At 42.6% G+C, this 15,431-nt stretch overlaps 1 protein-coding gene across 2 annotated transcripts in view; it reads right to left on the reverse strand.

Annotated features, from left to right (window-relative positions):
• Window positions 1-15,431, reverse strand: part of BRF1 (BRF1 RNA polymerase III transcription initiation factor subunit) — a 169,632-nt gene that overhangs the window by 120,650 nt on the left and 33,551 nt on the right. For both annotated transcript variants that reach the window (XM_008934781.4, XM_018082429.3), the window contains exon 3: window positions 7,625-7,798. In XM_008934781.4, coding sequence (XP_008933029.1) covers window positions 7,625-7,718 — 94 coding nt within the window. In that variant the 5' untranslated portion in view covers window positions 7,719-7,798. The remainder of the gene's footprint in view (window positions 1-7,624; window positions 7,799-15,431) is intronic.

Consider the following 15,431-nt stretch of genomic DNA (forward strand, 5'->3'; position numbering starts at 1 on the left):
AACATTAGCCTGAACACACACACATACACACAAAATTACAGTCCTCCTGCTTCTTTTGGATGATATATTTAGAAATCCTATTAGCTGGAGAGATCAACATTCTTATCTGAATTTCCAGGATGCTGTAACATGTGAAATTAGAGCAGCTCTCTTAAGTGGGTCAATTATCACTACTGCACTTACAGCAGCTTTTCCCCTCCCTCCCTGCAGCATCCATAATGGGCATTTAGCACAAGGATTTAAACAGTCAGATGTTGAGTTGACACACACCACAATGTAAAGTTCCCTTCCCCTTTTGTATTTTCAGAATCTTAAAGGAACAAAGAAAATCACCCAAGTACAGAATCTCCACATTAAAATTACAGTTTCCCAGTGGAAAGCTTCGATGACTTCCAGAGCAGGGCACCCTGCAGGATAATACCAGTCAGCAATCACACTCACTGTTTTCCTGCCACATCTGAGTCATGCACAGTGAAGGTTTATGGCTTTCCCCCCCCTCCCCCACAAGGGACAAGAGGAGACCCTGACAGCCACTAACCATCTCCCCAGCCCTGTCCCCCAGGGTGCAGGGCCACACAACCAGTTTAAAATGCTTCAGGCTATTTTCTACTCCAGAGAGAATTCTCTTTAGAAGACACTGCAAACCACCAGACACAAGTGGAACCACTCAAGTACTCCAGCACCACTTCAGGCACTACAAAGACATCCAGAGCAGACTGAGATATGGCACAGGATCTGGGGAAACACAGGCTCTTCTGCAATACAGCTGGAGGCCAGGTGAGACACCTGGGAGTGACACAGGAGGCCCCGGGGTCCTCCTGCCTCGCCCATCCATGAGCACGGGGCAGCAGCCAGCAGCAGCCCTGGCAGTGAGGGGATGCAGCAGGGAAGAGAACAGAGCCAGCAACGGAGCAAACAACATCAACAAGCACATGGAAAGGAAAATTTACTTTCCCACCAACTGGAAACACAAAACACCTCATTCTCTCAGCACCACACTTGCTTTATACATATCTCTTTATAGGGAAAAAAATGTGGAAGGCATTACTGAGAGGGAAAGATATGATTCTCCCTCACTCCATGGAAAGGGAGACTGGATATGCAGGCTTTAGGTCATGAGCCCTGCTGTTGAAATCCAGCAGTCCCAGCCCTGGCTGGAGGAGGGGGTGGTGGGGAGAAATTAAGGTGCAGAAATTTAATTTCTATTGCTGTCCCTGGCTGCCCTCTTCCCTGCATCTCCAGTATTTTCTCCTGTGGTACCAAATAGGAATGATCACACAAGCCAAGCATTACCAAACACCTAACTCTTTGGAAATCGAAGCAAATAACATGGGGCAACAACAGCCACACCCTATTTAAGGCAGCAATTTTTTATTAAGAGATTGAAACTCTTCCAGCTAAAATCTATCCACTCAAAAACACAGCAATTTTAAAACTTCATTTTGAAATTAAGTGGACAAGGCTTTTCCAAGACTTCACGTCCAAGCAAATGCTTCATCAGGAAGCATTTTTTTACCAAGAGTGTGGTCAAACACTGGAACAGGTTTCCTCAAGAGATGGTTGATGCCCCCAGCCTGTCAGTGTCTAAGAAGCATTTGGACACTGCCCTTAACAACATGCTGTAACTTTTGGTCATTCCTGAATTGGTCAGGCAGTTGGACTGGATGATTGTTGTAGGTCCCTCCCAACTGAATATATTCTGTTCAACTTTGTATGAAGCAAGATCTTGGCATCCTTTACCTCACACCGAAACAAAATTATTGAAATGGAGTAACTTGCCTTAGTAAACATTATATGTATTTTAACTACACAATTTAAAATCCATTTTTATTCTCTTATCTCCTTGTCACACTCAACATATTTTCAATGCAACAGTAGTTAATAAAAAAAAAGTAAAAGGTCAGCTACTAAAGAGAAAGTCCTTAACCAAAGAGAAATAGAAGATGGTTTTATTAACCTCCCTAGCCACAGCTCTGAAATTTTCTTGATTAAAGCCTCATTTCAAAAGTTAACTTTTTAATCAGTAACACTAGGCCTGCTGGCTCCAGGAAGTTTTAGTGGAGGTCAAAAGATTGCTGGAGATCTAATTTTTCATTTCTAATAAAAAAGGAAGTCTTGCCCTTTTCCTTGCAAAGATAGACCTTGAAGTGTTAGTAGAGAAACAAAGAATGTATCCACCAAAGGTTCTCATGGCAAGGCCATACAAAGCTTCCCAGGACACCATGGCAGCCAACAGAGCCTCCTAATGCTTGAGAGGGAATTAGCTGAACTTCTCCTGCAAAGACCAACACAGCAGAAAAGCTCAGTAGCTGCTGCCTAACCAAGGATTAAAGAGACCAGTTCCTTATTCCATCACAGATTTTCTGGGTAACTCTGAATGTGTCACTTAGCCTCAGTCCTGCACCTGGAAATGAAGATAAATACTCTCAGCTTCCCTTACTGTGACATGAAAATAAACACATTAAACCAGGAGACTTTCAAATAGCTTGGCAATAAAGTACAAGTACTGCAGACAGATAGGAAATAACAAAGTGCTGCCCCATTCAGATGCCCTTTTTTTTTTCCAAGACCTTCTTGCCTGCTGGGATCCGGCAATGCCTTCATGATCTTCCCTCAAACAAAAGGGAGGTTCACAGGGCAGAGGAAGTCAGGGAGGAAAAGGGCCTTTTACTTTCCCACCCAGAGCAAGTTTACATCTGAAAGACTTCCAGGCACCAAACGTTCTCCTGACAGCCTTCTGCTCCCAACGCCCATATTTAAGGTTATTTTTCTTAGACATTTAGAAGAAATGTTCTTTTGCAAGCAGCTCAGAAGAGGGGCCTCACTTGGCTGCCTTGGCCTGACCCTGGCAGGATCCCACCTCTGTCCTTTGACTCCTCACAAAGCCACTGAAGACCATCTGAGTCACTCAGCCTCAGACCCAGGAGGCTGCACAGCCCCAGGTGGAGGGAAGGGCTCAGCAAGCCCCTCCAGCACTGAGACTGATGAGCTTTACTGGAGGGGGGGGGAAACCTGCCCTGAATTTACCTCCAGAGGCAAACAGAGGGATATTTACACAGGATAGCTGGTGAAGGAAGGTTGCAGGGACTCTTCTCATGTGGAAAAGGTTTTATTTACTGTGCTCTAACAAGACAGGATTTGGTTTACAACTAAGGGTGCATTTTTCAGAGCTTCAAAGAAAAATAATAAATAAATAAAAAAGGTGCATGTGTGTGGGATAAAACACATTTACCATGTAAAATGCTGCTATAAAAGACCCCAGGTGGTAATGCTGGAAAATATTACACAGAATAGTGGACAGTTGTACAGTTTTTCTAACAGTTGTGTATAGTAAAAGGATTACAAACAGAATGAAATGTTCCTTGATTAAAACAAACTGATATCCCACCTGGAAAATCCTGGCCAGGCTCTCATTGTTCCTGAGTGACCCTGGGGCAGCCACAGGTTACAGCTGAGCCCATAAGTCACTCAAACACCCTGCCTGGCTCTTCCCAAGTTCTCTCTCTCGGGATCGGTGGGACCAGCTAAAGAGCCCTTTGTTTCCATTCAAACATATGTAGGTGTGGAAAAGATGTTCAAAACATTAAAGAGAAACAACTGAGGACTGTTACTATTCCAAGAAACAAATTAAAACCCAGAGTCTGAAATGCCGGGAGCGCTGGCAGTGCCAGAGGAAGTCAGACATCACTGGAAATGCTCAGCACTGCTCAGTCCCTGCGAGGGGGACAACAGGTTCAACAGGTTCCATCAAACCTGAGGATTTTAAAAATCACTATCTCCCTCAGATGTATTTTTTTCATTATATCTTTACTTCTGACACTGATAATATAGACACTTTCTAGAAAGGGAATAATAAATCAAAATTTTTATAGGTAACTCATCAAAATGATGGAACACCTCCCCAGTTCACCTAATGGTTTGTAAGCCGTTCAACCTCGAAACCATTAACGCTGACAAGTAATATAAGAAGGCAAATGAAAAGCTATGCCAAAGTTGCTGCATTGTGGGGTTTTGTGTCACACAAACTAATAAAAACCATAAACTGATATAAATCAATTCACATCTCAAATAACAGGTATAAAACTTTCTAACGGTCTGTAAATAAAAGACGCACTTCGGACAAACCAACTTTTATGGTCTCTTTAAGTTCCAGAACCACTTTTTCAGATCAAAAAAATTTGCGTTACCAGAATATTTTGCATTTTTGCATTAATTAAATAACGCATAAGAACCAAGGAGAACATAATGTTTTCCTATTTCAGGCTGAGGTTTATTCAGGCATAATTCATACTGCACCAGTAGACTTGGCTACAATATTCCTCACATTTTCACAGAGGCCGGCTGGCGACATGCACATTATGAAAAAAAAGAAGAATAAGCAGATAATCACGTCAGATAAATACATTCCACTCCCTCCAACTGAACTTGCAGACACAATTAAATTCTGTTTTCCCTCTGGAAATGCTTCCCACTCCTTCGGTTCTGCCACAAGAATACAACAACTCCTGCCACTTTGGTCCCTGACTACATCCCACTGCACCTCCCCAGGCCACATACATTCTTTGCTCCCTCTACCATACTGGTTTTTAAGAAACATGATGTCTTCTATTTCAGAGACTAATTTGTTCCCAGGTTACAACTCTTGCCTCTCTGACACCCAAGCCACTCTGTCAATTTATCTGGGCCACCCAAAGCCTGTGAGCTGTCTCTGAGCTCTGAGGATGCTGCTGCCCTTTGCCATTTCTTCCACGTCACCTCTTTCCTCTAAAACACATTTTCCAATCTTCAGCCTTTAACCTCCTTTTCTAAATTTCTCACTAATTTCTTCGTTAGAGTTCTAGAACAAACACAATGACAAGGAATACTTTAAACTCAGGAAATCTACTGAGCAGTGCATATAAATCTTCAACTGTTACAAATACTGCACATCCTTGGTACAGTGTTATACAGTGCATTGCTCCTCTTTTCAAGCCCTGTTTGGAAGCTCCTCCACAAGACCAAAACCAGTGGCAAGTTTATCACCCTGAACAAGCATTTTCATTCTTGTTAAAGCACTTTGTCACGTGCTTGTCCTCTACACCTGCTCTGGGTCCCTCTGCCCCAAAGGCCCTGGGGTCGCCCCTGCCTCCTGTAGCACATGTCTTTATTGACAGAATTAAGCTGGGACCAAATATAACACGCTGATAGTGATCATCATAGTTAATCTACGGAGCCTTGAATGTATTCTAATCTCAAAAGTCAGCAACATCAATCTGTAGCCCTCAGGTTTTCAAGTTTCTCATGAAAGGATAAGATACCAGAAAAAGGAACATATATTTCAATGTTCAAGAGTCTGTAAGTTATTTGGGGTTTGTTTTTCAAACTACACTGGACTTCAAATACTGATAGAAAACAAAACAAAAAACCCCAAACCCGCAGCTGAACACAGGCAGAGGCTGAATCAACTCCCTCTCTCAAAGGGACATGGTTGAATTCTTAATATCAGCTACAAAATTAAGTTTATCTAATGGATTTTTTAAAAAGTAAACACTAAAAAAATTGAGCCATATGGTCATGCACTTCAGCTTCTTGATTCCCAGGCAGCACAGTAACCATGCAAGTGAGGGTGGAGTACTTTGTGATACTCATATAGAAAGACAGAGGTTGTCTTTGCAGGCTTATTCACACTTTACTCCTAGTATTTCATGTGAAGTATCACACAGGATATTACCTCCATTTAACAAAGAAACCTGGGAAATTAATTTAGGTATTTATGAAGTGTCAACCAGACAGTACATCTTGCACGTAGCTTAGATACATGCTGAAATACTTAAAAGAAGGATAAAAACCAACCAAATAGTTTTTGGTTTTTTTGCTAGAAACGTCAGCCACACTTGCTGCACAGATGGCTGTGCATTACAGGGTAGGTACCTGTCTGCCTCTTACAGCCTGCACTGCTTCAAATGCTGTTTTATCACTATCAGTGGGAAGAAATGGATTTGCATATTATGGCTGGGCTATCATTCAGTAATATCAAATGACAACTGTAAATAAATTACTTTAAAAATGTGACATGGGCATAAAAAAAAATAAATCAGAACATGAAAAGGACCTTAAAGATCATCCCGTTCCAACCCCCCTGCCACAGGCAGGGACACCTTCCATTAGACCAGGCTGCTCAAAGCCCCATCCAACCTGGCCTTGAACACTTCCAGGGATGGGGCATCCACAGCTTCTCTGGGCAACCTGTGCCAGGGCCTCACCACTCTCACAGTAAAGAATTTCTTCCTAATACCTAATCTAAACCTATCCTCTTTCAGGTAGTTATCTGAAAAATGTATTACCAAAATATTTGCAATACTTTAAAATCGACACTGTCTTTATGGTAATGATGGAGTGGTACTGTTCAAAACTCACACAGAGACTTTACATCAGGAAAGACCAGGGTAACAGGCAAACCTTCCTTTTAATGCCATTATTCCAGCAAAACCGCATTTTTTTAAACACCCAAATGCAATGACCACGACACTATCAGAAAGCACCAATTATAGAATACTGAACACAGTTTTTGAAACAACCAAAAAATCATCTCAGTCTTAAAAGGAAAGCTAAGCTGTCCAACTGCAAAAATGTAGAATGAGAGCAGCAATCTAGAAAAAGCATCAAATCAAATAGAATACTGATGATATGCACATACTGCTTTAAAGTAGAAAATAACTAAAATAACATAGAATCATAGAATATTTTTCAGAGAATATTTATCACAGAATGATAAAATGATAGAATGGTTCAGGTTTAAAGGGACCTTAAAGATCATCTCATTCCAAATCCTCTGCCATGGGCAGGGACACCTTCCACTAGACCTGGTCACCCAGAGCCACATCCAACAGAAGTAATTATTTGCTACTAAACCCTGAATTCCAGGAACTGAAACACAACATAAAAGAAATAAAAATATATAAAACAAATTAATTTGGATGGTCATCAGTATATAAAGCTTATATGGATTTTAATGAAGTTCTCCAGGACAAAAATAGGGATGGCAGAGCAAGGAGTACTCAGCTGCAAATCTGCCCTGTGTGCAGTTCCACTTTCAGCCACTGATTTCCTGTATGACCTTTGAGCAAATTTCAGAATTTATCAGACATCTCTAAAACAGAAGTGATACCTCTAAGTTCTCTAAGTATTAAAAGAAGGAAATCCAAATATGTTGATGGAAAACCCACTGAAACTCTATTCTGTTCTTTGATGTTGGCACTGCGGGATGTTTGGGATTAACTGTCATTTGGTTTTAAAAGAAAAACAAAATAAACAAAAAAATAGTCCACAAATAATAATTCCAAGCAAAGCACAGGGAAAGTGCAATTTTATACTTGAAGAAAATGTTGAAAAAGAAGAAATTTAGAGTTATTGAAGGGAGTCAGAGTGACATTTATAGCATTAAATACTAAGTATTGTACATTTAGAAAGGGAACAAACGTACTTGAACCACAGGAAACACTCCCATTCACTTCATTGTACAAAACCAGCAGTGATCAAATTAGCTCTTAAACACTTACCTCTTCACATTTTGAAACAAGGTCCAACTGGGATAGCTGACTTGCTAAAATTATGTCCTTTATGTTTTATAAATGCGAAAGGATACGAGGAGTTCCTTCTGTCCTACACACCAGGTAGAGACACGCAGCAATTACGTGGGTCATCTTCCTCCCCCGGGTTAGGTGTTTGCTCACAGCCATCTTGAAAAAATTAAAGGCGGTATCCAGACAGTGCTGATTGAGTTGAAGCTGGTTTCCCAGGTGGTGAATCTGACGTTTCCCTAGAAAAATTAACAAGGAAAAGAAAAGCTTAACAACTGCGCAGTTAATGTGCTTTTGGGTTGGAGTCTCTTGGTGGTTCGTTTTGTTGTGTTTTTTTTAAAGACAAAACTTAAGAGGAGGATTTCGGATTCCATCTCTGTGTGAAATACAATGAGCTCTCAAGTTTCAGGAACTATTCAGCCCCAGCTCCTCAAGACAAAAACAAAAAAAAAAGCCTTGTTTTGGACTGCTAGACTTGAAACACATGCAGTCAATGAGCCCTGGAAAACTAAGCCACAAACATCAATCCCAGAGAGGATCCAAACCATAGCCAAGACTTCTCAGACAAAAGATTATGACCCCCTCCCTTAACATCATTTGACAATTAGCACTTGTTTGGCTGTAGCGATGAACTTCCAAAAGCCAGAGGCCCCAGTGTGTTTGACACTGACGTGCAAATAGAGAAGATGCTTTGCTGCAGCTCTCCAAGAAGTGATGGAGTTTGCTGTTCCTCTGACCACAACCCAAGCCCACAAGGAAAGGAGCTCTGTTTCCACAAGGAAAGGTTGCCCATGATCCCCATTGATGGGGGGCACTTCCTCCCTCTGAACACTTTCGCACCCCAGCCTTCATTTAAGGCTTGGCTGCCAGACTACTTCGATTAGCTTGTGGCTTCGGGAGAACAAATGTGCCTTCACCCTTAAATAAAACAATAAAAAGAAAAAAGTGTGTTTTGGATGATTCATGGCAGGAAGTGGTCCAGCTGCTGGGACAGATGCGGGAAGCAAGGTCCAGCTCCAGCTTCGGGAAGAGTGTGCCGAAAAGACAGCTTAGGAAAAAGATGGGGGAAGTCATGAGGAAAACAGAGCACTCAAGTTCCTCAGCATACGGGGTCAGACAGCACATCAAGAAAAATCCTTTAATTCAATGTGCCGGGCAGATGTTTCTGCACGTGTATTCACAGGAAACACTCATCTGCTCCCTTCAGAGATGTCATGAGCAGCTCTGCGGAAGGGGGCACGATGCCTGCTGTGCCCTCAGCCACCACCACTCACAGAAAGCGATGGCAGCCACAGGATGCTTACCAGAACACCACCAGCCCCAGCACAGACCACACATCTTAATTTCATGCAAATCCCTACATCTTCATCACTAATAACACGGTAAAAATACTTCACCTCCAAACAACCTCTTGCCAAAGATGCGGCTTCAACGCGGCTTTAATAAGGAGTGACTCCAGCCAGGCAGCCGGGGTCAGCAGGATTCCAGCCAAACAGGAGCTGCCCCAAAGGAACAGCTTCTCCTTCCTGCACACGTGGAAATCAGCACACTCACCACTGAGATCTCTTTTAAGGCACGTTGGTCAACCAGGTGTAACATATTTGTATGAAGAAGTAAGAGCAGAGGAAGGATATATCACTCTCCAAGGGAGGTGCGGGCACAATAAGCTACTCAAGAGTAATCCAAAGCCCATTAGGTGAATAGTTTTTCCATTGCCATCAGCAGGCTCTGGACTGGCACTCACCAGCCTCAAATATAAATAATACACCTTCTTAAAACTAAGATACTAACCAGCACCTGCCTTCCCCTGAATTTTATTTCATTTCTCAACCTGTATGCTGTTTCTTCTGTCCCTAAGAAAGAATCAGTTTGTACTCATTTGGGTGAAAAAATTGCACTTGAGTACTAAATAAAAACTCATTTTGCAGTGGCAGCAAAGCAGCTTCCCTGATCAACTACTTCCCAAAGAAGTCCACCCCAGAGGCCAGCATGCATCAGGGAGGCTATGGAAAATCACCTCTTCTCATCATCTGAGCTATTTTACCTGGTTTTATCCTATTATCCTCTTATCGTATTTTATCTGGTTGTATTTTGCTATGCATGGCTGCTGAGATGGAGACGCCAAGAACAGCCATCTGTAGATTACAGGCACTACATGCAGATGTACAACCATTCAAAAAAATAAACAGACATGCCTATGTGTCTCAGCCATAGAGAGATCCAGATTGGAATCTCTGGAGCAGCCAGTACACAGCATTCCCTTCAAGTAAGATGGTCTAATTCGGTGTCCCAAAAATCACAAAGGCAGATGATAACAAGAAACAATTTCAGCAGTTTCAAGTGTTGTCCAAATTTTGCATTTAAGTAGAGCTTTTGAAAAAACATAAATAGAAGAGTGGCTCCTACACCAAGGAAGAGCCACACACACTCCTGAATGCTTCTTGGGCTAAAGATGGAACCGGGATGCAACGCCCACCTGGCTCCACAAGGACCAGGTTGGCACAGGCCACCAAACAAGAAGAGACATGAGGAAGCTTCCCAGGGCACCAGCACAGCAGCAGCTGATGTGGCTCTTGGTGCACACGAGAGAACAGCCCAATGAGCTGGAGATGCAGAGTAAGAACAGGACAAGCATCCACGAGCTTTCTTCCCCAGTATTCCCCTGGCCCATTTGCATTACCAGGTAATCCCTCTCCCAGAACACTGCTCTCATTCAGGGCTCCACCTCAAAGGGCACTTCAGAAACAAAGAGCATACCATAAGAGGAAAAAAGGGAAGATACTTGAAATTCATATCTTTCATAAGCTATTTTCACCACTGAGTTGGTCCCATCTCCAAGCTACCATTAATATTCTGAGTATTTAGCCTTTTCTTAATTTCAGATGTTGAAATATAATTAATAATTAATTCATCATAATTCATCCTAAGTAAACAGTATGCTTGTTTGAGTAATCTATGCATTTTTAGCTGAGCTCGTCATCCACCATCAATATTTTAAAATAGAATTACTTTAGGGCTGACCAGTCATTGTCTACTGACAAAAGAGATCTAAGAGCACAGAAGGGTACTTGTCCACTTAGGAAATGCTACTTCTTACAATGTTTTACTCAACCCTCAGCAGACCAGTGAAGGCTTTAATTCTCTGTGCTAGGACTCCCTCAAGCTGCTTTGTGGTATTATGTCAGTGATACAGTCCGTGGAAAAAGAAGACAACTGTTACACTGCTGCTTATTCCCAAAATGAACAACTTCATGCAGGACAAGAAGCATCCTAAAAATTATGTGCATCTTGATGACTAACTTGGTTCTGTCCTCATCTGTGAGCAGAGAGAAAGAAATGTACTGCTTACAGCATCATCTAAGATAAACATTTACATTCTGTAACCAGTCTCCTATTTACTAAAGAAAGATCAAAAGCTTTGTTGTTTTCCCATCACCACCTCCACCCCCTGAATTTAACATGACACCGAAATTCTATTTTTCTGGTATCTTATGTAACACTGACAAAAAATAGCTGAAAAGGTTAGCATTAGCAATCGTGCCTCCAGATTTCTCCACAGAGAACACGAGATACCTTGCACTCCTACTGGTTCCCTCCCAAATTAGGAAGTTACTTCACAGAGTCCAAGAAAAGGCAGGTATCAGCTAGATGGCTGTCACCCCAGTGCTGCAGAATGGCACCAAACCACTACAAACTGCCCTCATCCCAGTCAGGTGACACCCAAAAGTATGTAATTCTGTGACTTCCCACCTTTTCTGCCAATCTCACCAATCTGACATTTCCGGGTCTGAAAAACTCATCTCCATAGTATTTTCTTTAACTATAAGTACAGTGATTTAATCTGGTATCTGAAGGGCAGCTGTTCATACACAGAGGAACTGGGCTTATGAAAACAACTGATCAAAACAAATCTATCCGGTGCTCCAGTTACTGTTGACAAACATGAACAGAGACCAAATATTCATTCATACTGCCAGTCCTGAACATGAGAAGTCCTCGTAACTTCCAAAAACCTTGCTAAGCATTGGGATGCTGCTCCCCAGCACTGGGGTCAGTGCAGGGAGGAGCTGCCGAGCAGCTGCAAGCTCCAGGGCTGGGAAGATGAGCAATTCCCTCCAGCAGACCTACAGCACTGCATTATGTCAATCAGCCCTTGAACGTCCTCCCACTCCCACTGCTCCTCGCTAGCTGGGTGGCATTTCATAACCTTCCACTTGCTGTTTATCTCCCGACTGCCTCCAGCCTTTGCTCTGATGACCAGTGTGGCTCCAACCAGCCCCCACGGCCAGCTGATGCCCTCAATGCCAGTCTGACCATATGGTGCCAGTGAGCAGGGAGCCGGTCCAGCTCACTGCAAGGGTGCAACAAGCCTTATGATCCCATGATCTCAGCCGAAACAGCGGGAATATCCAGCATCACAATGCAATTTATTAGCAATCTACTCCACTCGCTTTTCACCAGATTCCACCGCAGTGTTACAAACTGCAATGAACTTCTACGGCACAGAGAAGAACACACCTTTAAACCCTGTCATGCTTTGGGTTATAGAACACTCAGGAGCACAGTTTCCTGACTTCCTTATCCATTTCATCCAGTAGAACAGCTTTTAAAAAAGTTTGGATGTGACGCTGCTGTAAAACCTTGCAGCTACTCTCTCAGTACTAAAAAGGAATATCATCATGTGGAACAGCCAGAACTGGGTATTGCATTTTTTTCCAAGCTGCTATGCAAAAGTACAACAAATAAGACAAAATATACAGGGATAAAACAAATCTCTTACTAGATGCATCTTTTATTAGTAACTCGCAAAATGAGTTGCCTCTTTTTGGGCCTTAAAGGTTTTTGACAGATCATGGGATTCTTTTTTTAAACCACAGGAAATAGCACCTTTAAGGTCAAAGCTTACACTTCACGGTGCCTTGCAATTTAGTGATGGCATTAAAGTGGTGTCTAAGTGTCTCTGGGAAAAGGACAAGGAACAGTGTCTGTTTAAAAAGGCAGGACAAGCTCAGCAGCGAGGTTTCAAAAGTTCTCCCCCTTCTCTCACCAGTAAAACAGTAATAAATTCTTCTTTAAAGAGCATAAGAATAAAAGTCTAGAAACTATAGACATTTTGTGACGTACAGGACACACACCACGCAATTCCCATTTATTTCTCAAAGGCTCATCATACCATCGGGGTGGAGGGGGAGGCAGGGGGAGAAGTGAGAGAGAAAGAAAGAGAGAGAGAGCAGCTTGTATTTCTGTAAGCAACACACAAATTCAAGTTCCCAGGCTACCAAGTAGTAAAGTTTATCACGCTCCTGAATCTGCATCAAAAAACAAAAGGTCCTTTTCAGCTTTTAGTTCCAAGCCTACTAAAAAAAAAAAAAAGTGTTTCTACCCATCTATTCCCAGCGTGCTGAAAGAAACACCATCATCTTCTCATCTGATGCCAACCTCCCTGCTTTGAACTGGCACAGCAGACCTGAAGTGACAAGTTCAGATAGGACCACTGAACGCTACTATCCTTTTATTTCAGATAATTTCCATTCTTTTGACAGAGAAAACAGTGGTTATTACAAAACAAAATGTGTAGGCCAGAAATCACTGTCACGAAAATAGATTTGCAGAATATCTTGGTAACATTAAATGCTTACACAAGAGGCAGTTGATAGCAAAACTGCAGTTAAAGTTATAACAGAAGCAAAACAGAAAAAGAGGGAAAATCAGACCCATTCTTTATGAGCAATTTTCTTTCTTTTATGATCTCGTTACTACAGAAACATCTTGTTCTTTTCCCCTATGGAAGAGGAATCATACCTTTTTATTGGATCCCTTAAAAGTCAGTAATGTTAAGCAGCTACAGCTCTATGCTACTCTTATCTGGCTTCTGCCTGCTCATCTGCAGCCCTTCCCTCAGCCTGACAGAGACTGTGACGCTGCTATTTCATAGCAGCATTGTCGGTACAGAGCATTAGTTTCTAGGGGAATAACAGGCAGTACACAGCCAGAACTTAAATGAATTGCTATTATGATACTAAACTGCATCATCAAAACCCAGGCATATGGATTTTCACCCCTTTCTGCGATTTGCTCGAGGGGCCCTGGAAACCAGTGCTACCTGAAACGGGGAACAGAGTCATGTTAACAGCACTAATCCTTTTTTTGCAAAAAGGATTGTTATGGTAACAAACACTAGATTCTATTAAAGGAAACATTTTGGATGGTTTTCACTTGAGTATTTATTTCCAGCATTTGAATTACTTTACCAACTGAATTTTATGTGCAGATTTTATTCTGCATTTGGGTTTTCAGTCCTTTTCTTTCTTTGAAAAAGCTACCAAAAGAACTCCTGAAAAAGGGAAAAAAGAGCAGTTTTTATATGTGAGCATCCCTGCATTCTTTGTCACATCTTTCAATTTCAGCAAGTCCCAGCTCAAAGCCTGAATGAATTTCCTGCTCTTTGCTCCATGCCAGGCTTCTATGTTATTTGTATTACAAATCAGTAAAACAAACAAACAAAGGCACAACAGGGAAAGTCCAGGAGCATCAGTGGAGCTACTCTTAGGAAGGCTGGTCCCAGCAGCCTAATCAAGGGCAGAGTCCCATGATCAAAGACAAGAAAACATTTAAAGCCCAAGTGATGTGGGGAGGCAGGAAGGGAAGCGAGGCGATGGCTGCAGGGATCACACTGAGCATTTCCAGCCACACACACAATACCGGGAGCAAGGAGCAGCTTTATCCCTGCGAGCCTGTAAGGAAAAAGGCCAACCAACAGTAAAAGTAGCAGCACAGCAGGACATTGCAGCAGTGCTGAGCCAGCACAATAACAACTTTAATTTTATCAAGGATAGCTAAGAGTTATTCCCAGTAACACCTAATTGCCCATGAGGAAAGTGATGAACGTGCTGGCCTCACGCCCAGGCTCTGCCTAACTTCAGCCTGGCTCCAAATCCCTATCTTGCCACCATCTAGTTGTGGGTGCACCCCACGTCCCCAGACTGAGGCTCTTCCACACAAGAACACCCTTGTTCCTCCATGGGATGTGCCAGTCCCGAGGCTGAGCAACCTGGAGCCCGTGAACACTTGGCCCCTCTCCGACTGATGCATCCCGGTGCCTGTGTCACCTGGCAGACCTGTTCCAGAGACTGCCCAAGGGTACACTCTGTTCCTGCTATCTCAGCAGAATAAAACTGTTCCAGGCCCTTTTCCTGTGATATTCCACCAGCTGCGCCAGCACAACTTTTGTTTGTGGCGATGGACAGAAAACCAAACCAGTACACTGATCCGTGTTAAAAATAACCTTGTGAAATAAAGATGACTTAATCCAGACCTATTTACTGAAGGATTGATGCCTCCACTTTATCTCTGCAGGGCCAGACCCAGACTATCTCAGTGCAGAGACCTGTATTCAATTTCTCTGCCTGCTGACAACAATCCAACCCATCCATTTTGCCTCCCATGAGAGCGCCCCATCTACCAGGTGCAGCTCCCTGTCTCTCCTTGTAGAGCCATTCCATTGCATGTCAAAGGCTCATCCACCCATTCAGCTACAGAGAGCGGCCATGCATCTTTAAGATTAATGGCTTAAAAATTCAGATAGTGGTCACTGCTCCAACCACTTCTTAAATATTTGATACTAAGCTACTTTTCTTTCACCTAGAAAATCTGCTGTTAACATCTCTTCTCAGCACTTACCTGTACTTCTTTAAGTACTCGTTCCCTCAAAATTGGCCCTGGTATTAATTAATGCCAAAGCAGGCCTGCAAAGCGCCCACGTAACTTCCCCCATCCCCCTCCTCAAGCTTGTTTTCCATTCTCCAATCCTATGATACCACTCCCACATGGACAGCCTCTTTATCATATACAGCAACTGGCCATTTGAATTAA

Source organism: Manacus vitellinus, unplaced genomic scaffold (assembly GCF_001715985.3).
Source record: "Manacus vitellinus isolate BGI_N305 unplaced genomic scaffold, ASM171598v3 scaffold_6_pilon, whole genome shotgun sequence".
Lineage (NCBI taxonomy): Eukaryota > Metazoa > Chordata > Aves > Passeriformes > Pipridae > Manacus > Manacus vitellinus.